Consider the following 22,101-nt stretch of genomic DNA (forward strand, 5'->3'; position numbering starts at 1 on the left):
GCTTCATTGACACCTCTTGGCAATTCCATTTGCTCCCTGAATCCTGGTTTCCGGCTTCCTTTCCTTTCTTAGGAAAGCTTAAATCAAACATGGAAGTTGTTTTTTAGCTCTGAGTTCATGGAGATTGTCCACAGTTGTAGCCTCGTTGCACATTCAATCCGAATTTTTTGTTTTCAACAGGTTCCGCAACTTCTTAATCCTATATTAAGCTATTATCTGCTTATACCCAGGGCTAACTAGACAAAATTAAGAAATAAGTTGTTTGCTGACAAAAGTTCTTTTCCTAAACCTTTTCCTAAAGAAAACCTGTCACTCCTTCTGTCACTTTTTGGAGTCCAGACACTAAAGTATCAATCTGTGTTTCTCATAACCATGGGAAAGGAAGGCTGTTTAAAGGAAAGCACCTGACAGAGAGCCTTGGGTTCAAATTCCTGCTACCATTAATTCTGTGAGACCCTGAATGTATTTCTTAACATTTCTGAGCCTCGTTTTCCTCATATATAAAATATAGTTAATACTATCTATTTCATTGGGTTGTGGGGACTTTTAGATTAAAAGTGACACATGTAATTGTTTGATCTTCAACCAAAAACAGTTTGTCCAGGAGTAACCAAAAGGACCTCATTAAAAAGTGGCACACCCTCCTGAGTCACTTTCACCATGAGGCACCCACAAGTGAGCAGGACACATGATAGAAACACCCAGATGAGCCTAGACCTGACTGGGTTTCCCAGGCCTTTCAGGTCCAGTAACTTGCATTTTATTTGGTTTATCTAATAGAAATGATATCTCTGTTGTCTCCTCAAAAATAGAAGTGCTTTTGGCTCTCAGATCTTCCTTATGATGGCCAGGTGACTTTCCTCCTGTTTAAGATTACCAGAGACTCTTTTGTCTACTCGAGATGCAGAATCAGAAGGAATCAGAGACCATAAAGAAACGCAGGACAAAAAGAAGTGTCATGCCCAAAGTCATAGAGCTAAAGATAAGTAAGCCTGGGAATCACCATCTCCTGAGCCTCTTTGGCCCTCCCCCCACCCTGCAGCTTTCCTCCATGACCATAAACCGTGCAGTAAACACACGAAGTCACCCTGAACGGAGACGCTGCTGTCCAGCAGGATTCTAAATGAATCACTGGGCCAGTGTGCAAAATATTCCGACAGCCTGAGTGCAGTGTGGCTCGTTATCTACAGCATATTCATCCATAAATGTGAGGTGTTTCTGTGTTGGACTCATCCCAGTGTTCACTAGTCCTGTTTCTTAGTGGTCAGAGATTCAATATGTGTGATTTGCCTTTAGTTAGGGTGAGAGTCATCACTGCCCTTTCTCACTTTTTATGCTGATTCTTGACCATCTTTTGCTGTGCTGCAATAGCATTTTTACCAAGATCTGCCAAAATTCCTTCTTCATTATAGATATTCAATAGATGTTGGTTAAACAAATGGACAAATGAGCATATACATGAATATTCCCAGCACATATCAATCCAGTGGTATTTATGACCTGCTGGACTGACTTTGGTTTACAAATTAAACAAGCCATGAAATTTGAATTTAGTAAAAAGAATTTAGTTTGGGCCTGTATGTCAACTAATAACTATCTGGACTATTTTTAGCAAGTTGTTAGGATGTCAGGATTTAAAGCTGTAATACACCTGCTTTTTTCGGAAAGGGGTCACATGCCATCCCCTGGCCATCTCTGTTCTGGTTAAGCTAGTTGCATAGTTTCTATCTGCATAGCCGTCCTCTGACTATAATCAAATACCAGCCCATGAAGACAGGAAGAAAAAGTGAAAACCTCAGTGCAGAGGTATACAAATCCTTACTTGAAGAAAACATACATTAGATGGAGACTTACCTTCTTGAAAACATATAACTTTCTAAAAGCCCTCACCTCCAGCCTCCTCTGGACAGTGAGCTGTCCAAATGAACAAAGCAAGAGTTGATTTACAAAAATATTATTTGAACAAGGCTTTGGGTATCTTCAGTTCAAGACCCATAACTCACTCATCAGTGTTTCCCCTATAATTCTTTGAAGGGAACTTCCAATGTACAAGTTGCCCAATAAAGGTTGAAGAAGGGAAAAGGAAACAAAGGGAGGGCAAGTAGGAATTGTGAACAGTAGGGCACGCTGGTTAAGCATCCGGGATCAAAAGGTATATTTCTACCCTTAGCACAGAAACCTTATTTTTTGTTGGCTCCCTTCTCAGAAACCTACTGGGAGCAGCTTTTGTCCCCTCTAATCACAATTGTACCCACAGAGAGCAAATCATCTCTTCTCCACGGCTGGGTGTCTGTGTGTCTACATGGAAATCCTTCATGACTCCCCATTACCCACAATGAAATCCAAACTCCCAGCATCATTCCCAGCCTGACCCAGGGCCCCGTCTTCTGCTACACTTCACCCACCCACCTAAGAAACTATATTGTAGCCACACAGGAATTCTTGCCTTTTGCCAAACATACCATTCTATTTTATGCTTCATGCCTTTGCACCTGCTGCCCTTTCTTCCCCTCATCCCCTTTCAGCCAATGTTTCCAAATTGTTAAAGACCCCAGTGAAATGTCACCTCCTCAGTGAAGTTCTTCCCTACCTAGGAGGGAAGTCACTCATTCCCTTGAGTAGTCATGGCTCTTATGCCTGATCCTGTTGTTTTTATCACAGAATATTGAAAACTAGTAAATACTAATCTATTAGTAAATACTAATATGTCTTTACCTCCAGCACTTTGATGATTGAGATTTATCTTTGTATCCTCTCATGTAAGCCTAGGAGATATGTACTATAATTAATTCCACTATTGATGAGAAAACAAAAATACAGAGAAGTTAAATAAGTTGCCCAGGTCCAGACAACCAGTAACTTATAACTCTCTGATTTGAACACAGGGAATGAGGGCTCAGAACAAACCCTTTCAACTACCTTGAAATGCCACTTTTGTTTAAAATAATCATGCTGGTTACCTTGTTACCTTTACTATGGCATTGATATTAATATAAATTCTTGTTCTTAATCAGCCAGGTCAATTATTTATGTTTGTATATGAGTTATATAGATAATAAGTTCCATTTTAAACTATTATCCTAGAATATATGCTAGTTGTTAAAATCTCCCCAGTAAATCTCTGGCGTGCCCCAGGTGCAATGGAAGGTAATATGGGTAGTCTTTTCAGCTCAGGGGAGATTGTTATTTTTATTTAAATTTCTTGTTCCTGCATCTTGTTTCTTCAGCTAAATATTTGACTACCCCAAGACTGGACTCGTTCTTTTATTTTAAGGGTACCCCAAAGGACCTGGAGCAGCTGTGTTCATGGTAGGCACTGAAACTTTTACTGAATAAATTAATGAAGGAACAAAACTGCTTCCTTGTTGCCATCCACCAACAACTTATTGAGAATGTGGCATCAAGTTGAATATCTAAGAGTTGACAAACTTTCTTGCTGGGGTCCCAGGTTTCAGAGAGTTGGTAGTTAGTTTGGATGGCAAAGATGGAGTGATTACTTGACCAGAAATCTCTCCTCCAAATCTCCAACACTTTCTTCAGTCAAGCATCTGGTGGCCTCCATCCTAATCACCTTTTGTAAATATCCAGCGTTTCCTCTTCTCATTCCTGACTGGCTTATTCTGGGCACATTCTCTGTGCCAGCCATTGTGCTAGGACGTGGGGACAGAAACATTCTGTATAAGAGAATCAGAATCCAAATGTATTAGCCAGTAATTAAGAAATACACTACCTACAAGGAAAGGAGTTTTGAGGTGGTAGATGAGCTGTAACTTTGGAGCCAGAAGACCCTTGGTTTAATTCCCAGCTCTGTCACTTAACTAGGTATTTGACCTTGTTCAAGTTATCTAACCTCTCAAAGCTTCAGTTTTCTTATTTTAAAAAGTATTTAATAAACCATCTACCTGAGAGGGCGATCATGCAGATTAAATGTCTTTCCACTTAACCCATCCCTCCTTTTTAAATAAAGACAAAATAATTTTATGGATGTTTTTGATATTTAGCATCTCATCCTCACCTCCGTGATTCCATGACCCTGGATAATTTGAAACTGCTTCTCCTGAAATGCTTATTCCTTCTTTTTTTTTTTTTTTTGAAAAAAGCATTGTGCCTCCAAACTTTAGAACTCCCACTTCTTGGCCTTTGAAATGAAATCTAGAATGTAGAGGTCCTTCTTGTATATCTTTATCTTAAGACTAGGCCCTGAGTAACTGGATTGACATCTTGTGACTCTGAATCAAATTCAATAGTCTCTTCCCAGTTCCAGACTCTGCCAGTGGCTATTTCCCTCTCTGATCTCAAGCTCCACCAAAGGCTCTTCATTCCCATTGTCCACTTTTGGAAACTTTCCCTCACTCTTCTCTGGATGACTGCAAGTCTTCCTCAGGTGAACTAACTTTTAAAATACTCTCCTTTTATCTTAAATCATATAATGGCATATTGTCCATTATCTCTATTTATGCACCATGCAATGTTAGAACCAACACAGGCATTATTCAAACATAACTTATTTGGGGCTACTTTGGGGTCTGGCAACAGTGACATTTCCTTAGAGGATGGTTGAAAAAAAATGCACTGCGTCCTATTTCTTGAATAGAGGCTTGCATAATCAACCAAGTAGAAAGAAATGTTGAGATGCATTTAACCTCATTAGTTTCAAAAGGACTGACTCCAATCCATTAGAGTTGAGATACATTAGTGAAACTCAACTATTTCCAAATCTCATTTACATAATGGATGAGATGTGAAATGAGCCCAATGCAAGGGGAGCCGCCCAGAGGCACTAAAGTTTATCATAATATGTAAGAGTTCTTTTAGATCATTGCATTAAATTTCCACTAACAATATAACAAATTAATTGTATTACTGTACTAGCTCAAAGTCTACTGAGTGGAGAGTACCAGTGAGGAAGGCAGCCAGGGTTTCAAGGACTGTGGATGGGGAAGGATGCTCAGAGGGATATGAAGACTGTTACTTTACCTTTCTTCTGCCCCTTTAAGAAATTCTAGGCACCTCTGTAATCTGATGGTGGACTTTGGCTTTATTAGTGAGGTAAGCAAGGATGAGTAAATCAACTGTATCAGACAAGCCTCAGGACATCTAGAAATTGATCATTCTGCCGAAATAAGCACTCTGTGTTTATTAGCTGGGAGTTCATCACTATCACTTCTCCTCATCCAATTCCTAAGAGATTTCAAAGCCATCATCATGGTATTAGCCCGTCTGACTGAACTAGTAGAGATAAAGATTAGGAGATCTATCTAAAGATGGGTCTGAGTTTCTGTGATTTTTTTTCTCTTCTGTTGCAAAAAAGAGAGCTTTTCTAGCACACATTCTGTGTCTATATGTGTATGCCTACACACAGTCACAATGTGTTTGCATTTTACAGGATGATTTCAAATAGTGGAACAAAGTAGGTGGTTTGAAGAAAGCCATATTCAATGAAGCCCTTAAAACAATGCAACTTTCCCACATATAAAGCAATGACTACTTAACAAAGGGGCTGTATGCTGAATTGGCTTCTCTAGCTGATACAGTGTGTCCATACAGTGGGCGATCTTACACTGAGAATAATTAGATTCCGTAACCACATTTATAAACCTAATATCCATACATGGCCAGACTCCTACAGATATGTTCTTAAGAGATGAGTACATATTGGACTGATCTTTCACAAACCAGTAACTATGCATTTATCTATTTACACATATATTTATAGACACACATGCATTTAAGCTCCTGATATCAAGCTCTTTTCTCAATGTGGCTTCTAAATAAGCAGTAATCAAAATGCAAATAAGGTGACCCAGTTAGCACCAAGATCTGTATTACCATGCAGATGTGCACTGCAAGTCTGTGTTCTAAAGGTAAAAAGGAAGATACTACAAAAGATGCTTATATTAACAGCTACTGAGCCCTTCACATTAGGGAGAGTCTAGGGAAGAATCCTCCAGAGCCAGTGGTCTTATAGCTTGGATCATAACTGCCATTTTTGGCTTGGTCTGTTTTAAAGCTGCCCTGTGAGTATAGAATAACCAGCATGCAAGAAGGCTGCTTCTGTGAAGTCTCAGAATGTAATCCTTTTAGCAGAAAACCAACATGCTGGCCTGAGACAGTCCAAGAATAAGGCTGGGGTCAGAGTCATACCCCTGTCACCCTCTTTGTGTGACACTGGGCAAAGCAAGATACATCCGTTTCTGGGGCTCAATTGCCCAGGAAGGACTGGACTACTTCCCTTCCAACTCTAAACTGCCTTGATTTTACTTTGCTGAAGCTCCTTTGTGCTCATCTATTGAAACCTGTAACATGCTTTATGTGCATCAGTTGCAAATTCCTAACCTACCTGATCACCAGGGATGTCACAAGAGCATACTTGATGCAGTGTGCTACTAAATTGGTTTTAATTACATGTATGCATCCTTTCTTCCCTTGTTAGTATCTTTTGAAAATCCCTTTGTTATATTTTTCAGTGAAACAGGTACCACTCTATTATCTCTGTTTTTTAAGCATGGGAGCAGTTACATCAGCATTCTGTTTGGTTCTATCTATCTGCTCTTAATCCTTCTGGGGTGTGTGTGTGTGTCTGTGTGTGTGTGTGTGTGTGTGTGTGTCTGTGTGTGTGTGTGTGTGCAGGAATTGACTTAGGCAGGCCAGGGTACTAACCTGAGCTTAAAAGTATCTTTGAACCTTAAGCTGTGTACAAAATGTGTTGTGTGTGTGTGTGTCTGTATGTCTGTGTGTACATGTGTACGCTTTTTTCCTAAGAAGAGGTTCTCATGTCTAAGATGCAGAAAGATTAAAAACCTCTAACCTGAGATGTCTCCTCTTTGCAATTTTGATGTTCGCTTTATTTCCATTCTGGGTGATATCACTGGGCACATCTAGAAAATACCTTTCATCTGGTGTGACTTTTTCACTGTAGGATTAGGAGAGACTGACTTCTACATCATTAGAATTTACTGTATAAGGGATTCTTTAATAAAAAATCTCTTTGAAGTTCCAGTAGACAAAATGTTCTCTCCTCAGCCCATTTCTTCACTTCTAAATTAAGAGAAGCAAGAACTAATCAGATTGTTCAGCAGTTTCTCTGAATCTAGACAACTTAGAATAGTAAAGCTAGAATAGATTCTGACCAAGAGGAAGGTGAAGCACAGTGAGATTCCAGGTGCTGTTCAAGTTCATCCAGTCAGTGTGGAGCAGAGCCTGAAATAACTCAACTCTCAGAACTCTAGTCTCTTAACTTTCATATTAACAAATTATTTGTCTCTGGTACAATTTATTGACTATAAGTATTCATTGTATAGTTTCTTTGTGTCTGCATTATGCTAGGAAGATATAAGAAAATATTATAAAATCTCTACATCCTAAAGAATTTAAATCTTGTAGGAGACATACACGACTTCAACATATGAAATAATTTTAAAATGAAACAATTAGTACAAAGACACTGTAGTGCTAAGTAATAATAGTTAAAGCAATTGACTTCTTACTCTCTAGGCACCATAATAAGTGTTTTTGTATGTGTTAGTTTTTCTATTACTGCTATAACAAATTTCTACAAACTTAATAGCTTCACCAACACAAATTTATTATATTACAGTATTGGAGGTCAGAAGTCCAAAATGAGTCTCACTGAGCTAAAATCAAAGTATCAACTTCCTTTCTGAAAACTATAGGAAAGAATCTATTTCCTTGTCTTTTCCAGCTTCTTGAAGCCATTTGCATTCCTTAACTCATGTCCCTCCTCCTCCATCTTCAAAGCCAGCAGCCTAGCCGCTCTCTTACCCTACTTCCATCACCACATCTCTTTCTCTGATTCTTCTTTTCTACCTCCTTCTTTCACTTCAGTGGACACTTTTGATTACATTTTGACCATCTCGTAATCAAGGATACTTTCTAGATGTTAAGGTCAGCTGATTGACAATATTAATTCTGTCTGCATCCTTAATTCTCTCTTGCTATGATACATAACACATTCACAGGTTCTAGGAATTAGAAAGGGGGACATTATTTTCTGTCTACCACAATATATAAACTCCTTTAATCCTCAGTAACCTCGTTTAACAGATGAGGAAACTGAGCATAGAGAGCTGACATGAATTGCCCCAAATCACACAGCTAGTAATGCAGGTAGTCTTACTCCAGAGAATGTGTTCTTCACCTGTACTCTATACTGTACTGAAAAAGGAGTTTTAGATTAGAGGACCAAGTGTGCATGGGTGGCTTCCCCAGAGGGTTTGGGCCTAGAAGAATAAATGTGTATTCCGTTTGTCCATTCATCCATCCAACACTTTTGAGTATGTAATATCTATCAAGCTAAGTGCTGGGAAATCAAAAGAAAGTTAGACGTGGTTCCTGGACTTCTAGAATTTTGCAGTTGCCTACAAAAATTGTCAGAGAAACGAACAAATAATTACACAATAGGAGATAAGTCCTATTGCAGAAGTCTGTCCAAGATGATAAGACATGTTTGTGCAAGGGAGAAACTAAATCTACCTGACAACGAGATGTGGGTTTACTTTTTCCCAATTGCCTTTCCAAACATATCTTTCAGTGTTTGTTTTTTACAACTCAGCCTAAGCACTCTTGTCTCAGTTGCACAGAGAAGGCTTGTTATTTCTGCTTTTGCTCTTGTCTTTTCCCAGCCCTGGCAGGCTCTCCCTCTACTTCTAGTTATTGAATTCTACTCATCGTTCAAGACTGGGGGTTTTGTACCTGTAACTGTCTTCCTGAGTGGACAGGCTAGCCCCTTTCAGAGAAGGTTCATGATCCCTGTACTTAATGGTACCTGGTACTTACAGGCTCTTAATGAATGTTGAATTAATATATGCATGAGCACAAAACCACCTCAGATCCCACTGAGATCTCATTTTCCTCCTAATTTGTGGAGGACTCATTTGGCTTCCTGTCTCATTTGGTTTATCAGTTTTGTAAGTGTTTTTGTCTTATCCCACTCTCCACTTCTAAACCTTCTCTACAAAGACAGAGATCACATTTTCTGAGTTGTGCTGTGCAGCACTCAGATACCTGTTGATTTTAAAATGATTGACTCCAGGCTAACTGAATAGCATCCTACTTACAAGTGACCTTGCCTGAATTTCATCTCTCAAGGTCCCAAAATGAAGTAAAACTCATTTGACACAAAACACATGTTGATAAGACCACCACCTGCAATTGAGCAAGTAGTTCACTTTCTGTAGGAACCTGGCTCGTGGGGAGAAATGCACTGAAATCCAGTGCATGCTCCTCTCTCCAAACCATGAGCAGTGGGGGGTGCATGTGCCACAGGAAGCCATAACTTAATCTAACTTTTACAATGGTGCCCTCCCTTTGCTAAGAGCTGGGTCCTTGGGAATCTCCACCTAGGTGGGATGACTTTTACAAATTCACCCAAAGATTCTGTATCGGTAGCAAAGCCTCTGTTTTTTGATGATTAAAAAGACACTTTAGGATCTTTCAGTATCCTTATAAAAAGTAACAACTATCTTTATGCTATGCAGAGATTATTAGAATGCACTTCTTAGAAAACTTAGGGACTTCACTGCTTAGACCAGTGTCACGTCCCTGGTATGGTAGATGTTCAATAAATATTTGTTCAGTTAATGAATAAAGTGATGCAACAAAAAATAACACTTTTATTGACTTTGGCACAGAAAAATATTGTTTTCCAAATCCCAAGGTTATCTATTTCCTTTTTCTTAATTTTATTTTATTTATTTTTTTTTATACAACAGGTTCTTATTAGCTATCTATTTTATACGTATTACTATATATATATGTCAATCCCAATCTCCCACTTCATCCCACCAGCACCCCCACTCCTGCTTTCCCCCCCTTGGTGTCCATACATTTGTTCTCTACATCTGTGTCTCTATTACAGCCTTGCAAGCTGGTTGATCTGTACCATTTTTCTAGATTCCACATATATGCGTTAATAAACGATATTTGTTTTTCTCTTTCTGACTTACTTCACTCTGTATGACAGTCCCTAGGACCATCCATGTCTCTACAAATGACATAATTTCATTCCTTTTTATGGCTGAGTACTATTCCATTGTATATATGTACCACATCTTTATCCATTCATCTGTTGATGGACACTTAGGTTGCTTCCATGACCTGGCTATTGTAAATAGTGCTGCAATGAACATTGGGGTGCATGTGTCTTTTTGAATTATGGTTTTCTCTGGGTATATGCCCAGTAGTGGGATTGCTGGGTCATATGGTAATTCTGTTTTTAGTTTTCTAAGAAACCTCCATACTATTCTCCATAGTGGCTGTACCAATTTACATCTGCACCTAAAGTGCAAGAGGGTTCCCTTTTCTCCACACCCTCTCCAGCATTTGTTGTTTGTAGATTTTCTGATGATGCCCATTCTAACCGGTGTGAGGTGATACCTCATTGTAGTTTTGATTTGCATTTCTCTAATAATTGGTGGTGTTGAGTAGCTTTTCATGTGCCTCTTGACCATCTGTATGTCTTCTCTGGAGAAATGTCTACTTAGGTCTTATGACCATTTTTTGATTGGGTTGTTTGTTTTTTTGATATTGAGCTACATGAGTTGTTTATATATTTTGGAGGTTAATCCTTTATCCATTTATTTGTTTTGTAAATATGTTCTCGCATTCTGAGGGTTGTTTTTTCATCTTGTTTATAGTTTCCTTTGCTGTGTAAAAGCTTTTAAGTTTCACTAGGTCCCATTTGTTTATTTCTGTTTTTATTTCCATTACTCTAGGAGGTGGGTCAAAAAAGATCTTGCTGTGATTTATGTCAAAGAGTATTCTCCCTATGTTTTCCTCTGAGAGTTTTATAGTGTCCAGGCTTGCATTTAGGTCTTTAATCCATTTTGAGTTTATTTTTGTGTATGGTGTTAGGGAGCGTTCTAATTTAATTCTTTCATATGTAGCTGTCCAGTTTTCCCAGCACCACTTATTGAAGAGACTGTCTTTGCTCCATTGTATATCCTTGCCTGCTTTGTCATAGATTAGTTGACCATAGGTGCGTGGGTTTATCTCTGGGCTTTCTATCCCGTTTCATTGATCTATATTTCTGTTTTTGTGCCAGTACCATATTGTCTTGATTACTGTAGCTTTTAGTATAGTCTGAAGTCAGGGAGTCTGATTCCTCCAGCTCCATTTTTTTCCCATCAAGATTGTTTTGGCTATTCGGTGTCTTTCGTGTATCCATACAGATTTTAAGATTTTTTGTTCTAGTTCTGTAAAAAATGCCATTGGTAATTTGATAGGGATTGCATTGAATCTGTTGATTGCTTTGGGTCCTATATTCATTTTCACAATATTGATTCTTCTCATCCAAGAACATCGTATATCTATATATCTGTTTGTGTCATCTTTGATTTCTTTCATCAGTGTCTTATAGTTTTCTGAGTACAGGTCTTTTACCTCCTTATGTAGGTTTATTCCTAGGTATTTTATTCTTTTTGTTGCAATGGTGAATGGGATTTTTTCCTTAATTTCTCTTTCTGATCATTCATTGTTAGTGTATAGAAATGCAAGAGATTTCTGTGCATTAATTCTGTATCCTGAAACTTTACCAAATTCATTGATTAGCTCTAATAGTTTTCTGGTGGCATCTTTAGGATTCTCTATATATAGTATCATGTCATCTGCAAATGGTGACAGTTTTACTTCTTCTTTTCCAATTCATATTCCTTTTATTTCTTTTTCTTCTCTGAATGCCGTGGCTAGGACTTCCAAGACTATGTTGAATAAGAGTGGTGAGAGTGGACATCCTTGTCTTGTTCCTGATCTTAGATAAAATGCTTTCAGTTTTTTACCATTAAGAATGATGTTTGCTGTGGGTTTGTCATATATGACCTTTGTTATGTTAAGGTAGATTCCCTCTATGCCCACTTTCTGGAGAGTTTTTATCATAAATGGGTGTTGAATTTTGTCAAAAGCTTTTTCTGCATTTATTGCAATGATCATATGATTTTTATTCTTCAATTTGTTAATATGGTGTATCACATTGATGGATTTGCATATAATGAAGAATCCTTGCATCCCTGGGATAAATCCCACTTGATCATGGTGTATGATCCTTTTAATGTGATGCTGGATTCTGTTTGCTAGTATTTTGTTGAGGATTTTTGCATGTATATTCATCAGTAATATTGGTCTGTAATTTTCTCTTTTTGTAGTATCTTTGTCTGGTTTGGGTATCAGGGTAGTGGTGGCCTCATAGAATGAGTTTGGGAGTGTACCTTCCTCTGCAATCTTTTGGAAGAGTTTGAGAAGGATGGGTGTCAGCTCTTCTCTAAATATTTGATAGAATTCACCTGTGCAGCCATCTGGTCCCAGACTTTTGTTTGTTGGAAAATATTTAATCAGAGTGTCAACTTCATTACTTGTGATTTGTCTGTTCATGTTTTCTATTTCTTCCTGGTTCAGTCTTGGAAAGTTATACCTTTCTAAGAATTTGCCCATTTCTTCCAGGTTGTTCATTTTATTGGCATAGAGTTGCTTGTAGTAGTCTCTTAGGATGCTTTGTATTTCTGCGGTGTCCGTTGTACCTTCTCCCTTTTCATTTCCAATTTTGTTGATTTGAGTCCTCTCCCTGTTTTTCTTGATGAGTCTGGCTAAAGGTTTATCAATTTTGTTTATCTTCTCAAGGTACCAGCTTTTAATTTTATTGATCTTTGCTATTGTTTTCTTGTTTCTATTTCATTTATTTCTGCTCTGATCTTTATGATTTCTTTCCTTCTACTAATTTTGGGCTTTGTTTGTTCTTCTTTCTCTAATTACTTTAAGTGTAAAGTTAGGTTGTTTATATGAGAGTTTTCTCATTTCTTGAGGTAGGATTGTATTGCTATATACTTTCCTCTTAGAACTGCTTTTGCTGCATCCCATAGGTTTTGGATCATTGTGTTTTCATTGTCATTTGTCTCTAGGTATTTTTTGATTTCCTGTTTGATTTCTTCAGTGACTACTTGGTTATTTAGTAGCATATTGTTTAGCCTCCATGTGTTTGTGTTTTTTACATTTTTTTCCCTGTAATTTATTTCTAATCTCATAGCAGTGTGGTCAGAAAAGATGCTTGATATTATTTCAATTTTCTTAGATGTACTGAGGCTTGATTTGTGACCCAGGATGTGATCTACACTGGAGAATATTCCATATGCACTTGAAAAGAAAGTGTAATCTGCTGTTTTCACATGGAATGTCCTATAAATATCAATTAAATCTATCTGGTCTGTTGTGTCATTTAAAGCTTGTGTTTCCTTATTAATTTTCTGTCTGGATGATCTGTCTGTTGGTGTAAGTGAGGTGTTAAAGTCCCCCACTATTATTGTGTTACTGTCGATTTCCTCTTTTGTAGCTGTTAGCCCTCGCCTTATGTATTGAGGTGCTCCTCTGTTGGGTGTATATATATTTATAATTGTTATATGTTTTTCTTGGATTGATCCCTTGATCATTATGTATTGTCCTTCATTGTCCCTTGTAACATTCTTTACTTTAAAGTCTATTTTATCTGAAATGAGTATTGCTACTCCAGCTTTCTTTTGATTTCCATTCGCTTGGAATATCTTTCTCCATCCCCTCACTTTCACTCTGTATGTGTCCCTAGGTCTGAAGTGGGTCTCTTGTAGACAGCATATATATGGGTCTTGTTTTAGTATCCATTCAGCTAGCCTGTGTTTTTTGGTTGGAGCATTTAATCCATTCATATTTAAGGTAATTATCGATGTGTATTTTCCTATTACCATTTTCTTAATTGTTTTGGGTCTGTTTTTGTAGGTCATTTTCTTTTCTTGTGTTTCCCACTTAGAGAAGTTCCTTTACATTTGTTGTAGAGCTGGTTTGGTGGTGCTTAATTATCTTAGCTTTTGCTTGTCTGTAAAGCTTTTGATTTCTCCATCAAATCTGAATGAGATCCTTGCCAGATAGAGTAATCCTGGTTGTAGGTTCTTCCCTTTCATCACTTTAAATATATCATGCCCCTCCCTTCTGGCTTGTAGAGTTTCTGCTGAGAAATCAGCTTTTCACCCTATGGGAGTTCCCATGTATGTTATTTGCCATTTTTCCCTTGTTGTTTTTAATAATTTTTCTTTGTCTTTAATTTTTGTCAGTTTGATTACTATGTTCCTTGGCATGTTTCTCCTTGGGTTTATCCTGCCTGGGACTCTCTGTGCTTCCTGGACGTGGGTGGCTATTTCCTTTCCCATGTTAGGGAAGTTTTCAACTACAATCTCTTCAAATATTTTCTTGGGTCCTTTCTCTCTCTCTTCTCCTTCTGGGACTCCTATAATGTGAATGTTGTTGCCTTTAATGTTTTCCCAGAGGTCTCTTAGGCTGTCTTCATTTCTTTTCATTCCTTTTTCTTTATTCTGTTCCACAGCTGTGAATTCCACCATTCTGTCTTCCAGCTCACTTATCTGTTCTTCTGCCTCAGTTATTCTGCTGTTCCTTCCCTCTAGTCTATTTTTCATTTCAGTTATTTTATTGTTCATCTCTGTTTTTTCTTTAATTCTTCCAGGTGTTTGTTCTTTAATTCTTCTAGGTCTTTATTAAACATTTCTTGCATCTTCTCGATCTTTGCCTCCGTTCTTTTTCCAAGGTCCTGGATCATCTTCACTATCATTATTCTCAATTCTTTTTCTGGAAGGTTGCCTATCTCCACTTCATTTAGTTGTTTTTCTGGGGTTTTATCTTGTTCCTTCATCTGATACATAGTCCTCTGCCTTTCATTTTATCTATCTTTCTGTGAATGTGGTTTTCATTCCACAGGCTGCAGGATTGTAGTTCTTGCTTCTGCTGTCTGCCCTCTGACAAGCGTATCTATTTCTTGATTCACTTTATTCTGTAACGTATATCCCCTTATTTCCATGGGTGAAGTTCATTTGCAAACAAGAAAAAATAGCAATGGGAGCTTTCGAGCAGACAACCAATATATGAGAAAAGGAATTATAATCAAGTTTTCAGTGTGAGTTTCCTCTTGTGAAAAATATATTATCTACTGGTTTGCCCAAAAGCCAATGTGTCATGGGACAGAAAAGAATATTGAATTGAGTCAAGAGGCATGGATTTCAGCACCACCTTCTTCGCACTTGTGATATGTGAGCTTGAGCACATCACCTGGTCCTCTGTGTCTTGGTTTTCTTATTTGTGAATTTGGAGTTTCACCATCTGCCTCTTGTCATCCACAGGGATACTGCAAGGGGCAAATAGCATAATGCATGTCATTGCTCTTTGCAAGGTTAAAAGCCACCGAGTGCTCAACAAAACATGCCTCTCAGTCCATGCCAAGCACTGAATTCTACAGTGAAAGGGCCAGGAAGGTGACAGAAGGAACTAACCACCCCACTGGTGTCGGCCTCTGTCACTATGCCATCCTAAGTTTTGTCTCCAAGAAACATCTGCATTTGCAATCTTAGAATTAAAATGTTAATTAAACCTATATTAATTGCATAGTATTTTCCAGATATACTGCTTTCTGTAGTAAATGTTACAAAATGAATTACGTATGATCCCTGGATGATGATTTTATCAACCCCTTTATTTTAAAGAAACTATGAGATGAGGACTCAGTCAGGAGTTAGGATCTATTTCTTACCACTTCTTATCAGCTGTGTGATTTTAGATGAGTTGTCTGACCTCCTTGAACCTCCATTTTCTCATCTAGAAAAAAGGAGTAAATAATAACTGTCCCACAAAGGTTTGTTTGTTTGTTTGTTTCCCCATAGAGAAAATGAGATAAGTCGATAACTAACTTTACAAACCTAGAGCAACATACAAATTACTCTATGGTGAGGCTGGTTTTTATTATCCAAGGTCACAGAGCTCATTAAAGAGATCCTGGGAAAGTCAGCCACCGTAGACCCTGCTTTTCTTCCATGACCCCTGTAACCTTGAGCAACCTGGGGAAGAGGTAATTGAACAAAAACTACTACTTCGGAAGAAACAGAATCAAAATATCGAAACTATTGACTCAATATTGACTCACCCTTAAGGCAGTAAACAGTGCTTCGGTCTCTGACCTTTCCACATTCTGGGGCAGTCAATAACCTGGCTGCTAGATGCAGCACCTGCCACTGATTCTGATTTGGGAGTACTTTAACCTTGAACTGAACTCCAAGTAACCAAGGCAACAGGAAGTCAGCTTCTGCGTCAAAGGAGTTGGAATCCATAAATCAAGTCCCTAATGCAAACACGGTGTGCAGGTAGAGGTTCAAGAGGATAAGTGGTCTATGAGAAATTACCTTTGAAAATGAGTGACTGTCCCTCGATAGGCTACTGCACAGTTTCAAAGAGTTTTTTAAAAATTTATCAATAGAGGTCTACAGGTTATAGTAGAATGTTTTCATATAAGTTTAACTTTTTTTATTTCCTTTTGGCTTCTCTGTCTTAATTATAAACAGATGTTGGATCCACAAAGTTATTAGCATTGTTATTTCCTCCTTTAAAAATGTACTGGCCTCCAGATATGCAGGCCTCAATACAGTTTGTCCTGTGTTGGGGTTTGGTGATCCTATGAACACATCTACCAAGTGTGCTCTCCATGCAGACTGCTGTCCGAATTTGACATAGTGATCCTTTCCCAGATCAAAGCCATCCTTGCTTTTCCTCATGCCCCAGTGTAAAGAGCAGTGCCACATCTCAGTGGTCCAGTCAGTACAGTGCTGAATCTGGGCTTCTTTATGATTGATCTCCAGCCTCAAAAATCTTCCTCCCGTGGAGAGAGCAGCCAGGCCCATTCTGGGAAGGAACTTGCCAAATATCCCACCACTCTACCACCGCCGAGCATTTGTGAGAGCTTGTTTCTGAACTGTTTCACGTTCCTCTGGTCCTTTGGGTACCTCAGCATGGAGTATCAGCTGCCACCTGGAATGAAGAGAAACAAAGACTTCCAGTGGCCAGCCTGCCCAATGCTCTCTCCCAAGAAGTCACCCATTCCAGTCTCCTGAGACCTCTGCTCTCAGACAGAGTTTATGCATTACAAGTACTGTTATATTAGCCTTTGTTTAACGGTAATCTAATATTCTTGCCCACATATACTACTTCTGGGATTGTTTCCCTAATCCTTTCAAAACTGAAAAATGTCTGAGCAAACATCAGGATTTTTTTTTTCAATTTGTTTTCAAATTCATTGGACAGCAACTGGCAAAAAGTACTATAATCTAGAAAATCCTAAATTATCTAGGGTTTTCAAGATAGAGTGACAATCTGAATTATAGAGTGTTTTAAGTGTCATCTTATTACTTTTAACTTATTCTATACCATAAACACTTGAGTAGCAAGGTACACCCGATAGAGGTGTGATCAGATCTGCTTTAAGGGAATGATGTGGATTGTGAACATTTGCATGAAAAGGGGTACAACTAAAATGGCTTGAAATCACTGTGTTCCCAAGTGAGAGTTAAATATCTGCCTGCTAATCCTGTTTATGCCTCATTCCCTGCACATATAATAATATGAGCAAAGAACTCCCTGTCCCACCTGTGTCCACAGGTACAAAGAGGACAGACAGATCAGGGAGTTTTTCCAAAGGAGCTGTTATCCAATAGAACTCTGGCAGCTTAGAGTCCCGGAGGTGTGCTGTGCAAAGGACGACTGCATCCATTTGACAGGAACAGGACCAGGGTGGCGTGGAGTACCACGGTGGGGAATTCTTATCAGACTCACGCCTGCTGTCCCATTGCAGATTTGTTAGCAGCCCACTATTCTAGCACATCAGTCAGTCTACCCAGATGACCATACTGTGATAGACTTCTAGATTCTTTCCAAACTATGTTTATTTTGTTAATGGAAAAAGAGTTTAATATATGTTTGTGGTTTAAAAAATATTAACAATAAAGAAGGCTAAGGAGCAAAAGTAAAAACTCCCTCACTAATCTTCCCTGTGCTCTCCTTCCTCAGAATAACCATGGTTAACTATTTGGATGTATCTCCTTGCAGAAGATTCTGTTTGCATTTTACATATACTACATGTGTATACCTTGCGTATTCCTGGCACACCTGCATATTTTACAAGCGGGCATCATCCGGGGATCATGTACGTGTTTGCTGCACCTCCTGATTTCTTGATGGTTGTGCCTTGCGGTCTCTCTGTCATAGAATTTGATGTTTGTCCACTCCCATAGTCAAACGCTATGAAATATGAAATCAAAAAAGAAAAATTGTATTTTTATTTACAACACGTCAAGTGGAGGTTTCAGAGATCGGGATGGAGAGTAGGAGGAAGGTAGTAGACAGTAAATGAAAGTGTCAGCATTTCTTCCTTAGGTGGTTACAGGTGCCTTTTCCAGGTGTGATATAGGCCCTCTGTGTCCTCAGTGTGAAGCATGCTGTTGGTAGACCAGGTCATGGGCAGAAGTTGGAAGATGGTAAGGTAGACCAAGATGATCCCTGAGTTTAGCGTCTGGCTGCTTGAAAACTTCGAGCTCTGACATTAAGAGATGTATGAGTTTAGTCAGTTATCTCTTAACATCTCAGAAATATGTTGTCCTCATCTATAAAAGTAAGAAAAGAGTAACCTCCACACTACATGCTTCACAGGGCTGCCATTAGGCCAAAGTGAGCAGATCTCACTGGAGGTGAGCTGTTACTATAGGAGGGACCAGTGTCACTCAAGTTGGTTAAGATGGGAAAAAAGGTCAGGAACTACCGTGATACGGCCTGTTTCATGTTATTGCTATCAGTGGCATGTAGCCAACAAATAAAGAAATTCTGAGTAGATTACCATTTGACATGGATTCAGACACCTGCAGCTTCTGAACTTATGTTTGGAGGAGTTGGAGAGTGACTTTTTTTGCAGCTAGTGATGTAGAAGGTGTCCAGAAATCCTTGGTCATGTCAGGGAAGAAAACTGAGCCTTTGTTGGCTGGCTTCCGTTTGGTCTGAGGAGCAGGTTATAATAGTGATAGCAGTATAATAGGAATAATCATAATAGGAAACAATTATATAGCATGAACTATGTGCCAGACACTGTTCTAGGCCCTTTATTTTGATTGATCATGGATGCCCCCAACCACCCCTATGAGGTAATGCAGTTCCCTCCCATCTGCACAGTTAAGGAAGCTTGAAGCTTGGAGAGGTTAAGTAACTTGCTCATGATCACACAGTTGAAAAGTAAGAGGGCCGGGATTTGAGCCCAGCAAACAAGGCTCCAGAACAGTTCTTATAATGTGTTATGTAGTAAGTTTCCAGGCCCTTTCAGAGGCACCTCATAAGAGTCTACCCAGGCTTTTCAGCATCAAAAAATTGTGACTATTATGACCAGACACTCAAAGGCCCCCAGGTTCAGCTCTTACTTGGCCCAGTCACTGTTGTGACACACCAGTCCCTACAGGGCATCTCCTGCCTCCAGAAGGCCGGCCTCTTGTCTGAATCATCTTCATTCCTCACCCATGACTTAGCAGACACTCTTCGCAGCACTGGGAATGCCTTTCCTTCGACCTTGCTGCTCTAGCATGAACTCTGGGAAGGCTTTCCTTACTTCTTCCCACACGAATCCCTGCCTCCTGAGAACTCCCCAGGCACTTGTAATGAGTAACACACAGGCCTGCCCATACTTGTTGCCCAGTTTTTCCTTTTCATTCAGTCTTGTCTTCCTAGCTGGATGAGATGAGAAGCCTCACTAGGGTGGGGTCAACTTCTCCCATCCATGCTCTGCACACCAAAACCTCTGTAAAGACAGGCTTCTTGATCCATGGAAGGTAAAGCATGCATGATGGCTTACACTGCTTCATTAGGCCTGTGCCCCGACCCCCACTTTCAGGCAGGCCACCTGGAATGTTGTCACCACTAACCTCAGCCACAAAACCAAAACCAGTCATGCTGCTAATTTGTTTTGTTTTGTTTCCTTTAAACATTCTAAAATATCATTCTTGCACCAGAAGGAGGTCAGATCATTTGATGATTTCTTCAGGTCACTTTCAGATTTTATGTTGTCTGTCTTCCTATTTCTTTAAAGTAACTGCAGGCTTTGGGGTTATTTTTTTTAGGGATTCCAAGTCCCCACTTAAAAGTGGACCAAACAGCAGCACATAGTAAGAACGAGGGCTCAGCGTCCACTATGATGACCAGGAAGAAGCCAGCTGCAGTGGACAGTGTTGCAATCCCACCAGCCCCAGTGTTATCTCTCCTTGCTGCATCTGCAGCAACATCAGATGCAGGTGAGCACTTCACATGCTTTGGGTTCATCCCAGGGAAGGTGGGCATGGAGAAGGCCCTCCAGGAATGTGCTGCTGCTAAGTACAGGTAAGAGTTCTCTCTTCAGCCAACCTCCTGCAGACACTGAGCATGTGAGCTGTTTCAGCATTGGAGTTTTCAAGTAGGAGAAGGTCTAAGAAAGGAAGGAGATCATCTCAGAACCTAGAGGCAAAGGTCAGTGAGTAGTAGTAACAGTATTAATTACTCTTTATCAAGGCTTAGTAACTTCTAGTCTCTGCATATAGGACCTTATATATCTCATGTAACTCATAAAATAACTGTGAAATAAATACATGTATCTCCATTCCAGAAGAGGAAGCTAATGGGAAGGAAACTTGCCCCAGGAACCTGTGGACACTCAGAATTCCAACTCAGATCCAAGACCCATGCTCTCAACCACTGCATTTCACTACCTCCTGTGCTCACCATGGTTGAGAGATGGTAATCAGAGTTTCCCTGAGGACTTGATTCATTCTAGCTCATGATATCATGAATTCCTCAATAGTCACCAGACTCCTCACTGGCAGTTTATAAAGTACAAGCGCCTTACTCAGACATCCCATATGCTCTGCCTTCCGCTACTCCCCACATCACCTCCCAGCAGTCCCGCGCACCAACCCCAGTTTGCCGCGCTCATCCCTACTGCCAGGAAGGAAGGCCTTGTACTTGGCTTAACACCTTTCTTTAGGACAGCCTTACTCAGTTCCTATTCACATCCCACAGATCTTCAAGGCCCAGGGAGTCACACCTCCTCTGAATGCCTGTAGCATCCAGTGTCTCTGCCATGCATTTACCACCCACTTGTAGACTACATGAGAAATGCTTCTATTTAACTTCTTCTCTCTCATGACAGAATTGTTTGTACATCAGAGATAGAATCCATGATTTAGATTCTTGCTATCTTCATGGCACACAGAGTGATGGCACATTCCATAAAATGTGTTGAATTGATGCACTGGTAAATGTTAAGCATATTGCAGTATTTACAAATGCCTATTATGATTAGAAGCCCAAGAAGACACTCGTTATTGATATTCACCTAAACTTATCTTCTAATTCAGCAGTTTGCTTTAAGCAGAGAACTCAGCTACATACCTACCTCCTTCATGGAGACCATTGGTAATTAGAAAATGAGCCCAACTGAAATAACAGAAAGAACTATTTGGAATGACACTTCCCAAACTGAGTTTCACAAAATATTGGTAGGTGTTTTGGGATAGATGTTTTCATAGTTAGGTGAGTGTGAGGAATGCTACACTGCATCTGCTTCCTTTCTGCAGGGTTTTTCTGAGCTTTTAATTGACCAATGTGCATTGTAAGGTTCCAGGAGGGTGAGACACAGAATTTCATGGTCTTACCTGACCACAAAACTCATTTTTTTGGCAATAGCTCTTAAAATCTCTTGGAAGTGGTATTCTTCCCAGGCACTTGGGAAATCTTGCTCTGAAGAAACGGGATCATCTCTCAAATATGATCAAGATATTAACATCTTTCACATGCTAGGTGTGAAATGAAAAGTTTTTTATGGAAATGCCAGGTAAACGATGCCAGCAATGAGAACAAGGAGAGGTCCTAGAAGGAGAGTCACAGAGGAAAGGGGAAGAAGCTGCCTCTGAGACTTGCAGCACCTTTATGGGAGGGCGCCTGTGGAGGGAGTCCGAGAAGTGGGCACTGCTGGAACTCTGGGAATTCATCACTTGTCTGGAGCGAAAGATTTGAGCCAAGGTCTGCCTACCCACCCAGATAACTGCTTGCTCGACCCTGTCGGTTAAGCTCTGGAGGCCTCCTTTAGCCTCCCTTTATGGATTTAAAAGTTAGCCTGCATGTTTCCGCCTTTGCTTGCCAAGCACAGATATTTCCCAGAGGCAAAAGACAGGTGATCCCCTATTTTCCTTCCCTGAACTCTTTCCATGCTGTGTGAGAGAACACATT

The 22,101-nt window shown here is 39.6% G+C and overlaps 1 protein-coding gene across 2 annotated transcripts in view; it reads left to right on the top strand.

Moving 5' to 3' along the window:
• Positions 1-22,101, top strand: part of SETBP1 (SET binding protein 1) — a 372,459-nt gene that overhangs the window by 323,936 nt on the left and 26,422 nt on the right. The window contains exon 5 of one of the 2 annotated variants that reach the window (XM_082667612.1): positions 19,962-20,132. The exons of the other annotated variant lie outside the window; for it this stretch is intronic. Within the exon in view, the coding sequence (XP_082523738.1) occupies positions 19,962-20,132 (171 nt within the window). The remainder of the gene's footprint in view (positions 1-19,961; positions 20,133-22,101) is intronic. 2 annotated transcript variants of the gene reach the window in all.

Source organism: Grampus griseus (assembly GCF_964374135.1).
Source record: "Grampus griseus genome assembly, chromosome: 12".
Lineage (NCBI taxonomy): Eukaryota > Metazoa > Chordata > Mammalia > Artiodactyla > Delphinidae > Grampus > Grampus griseus.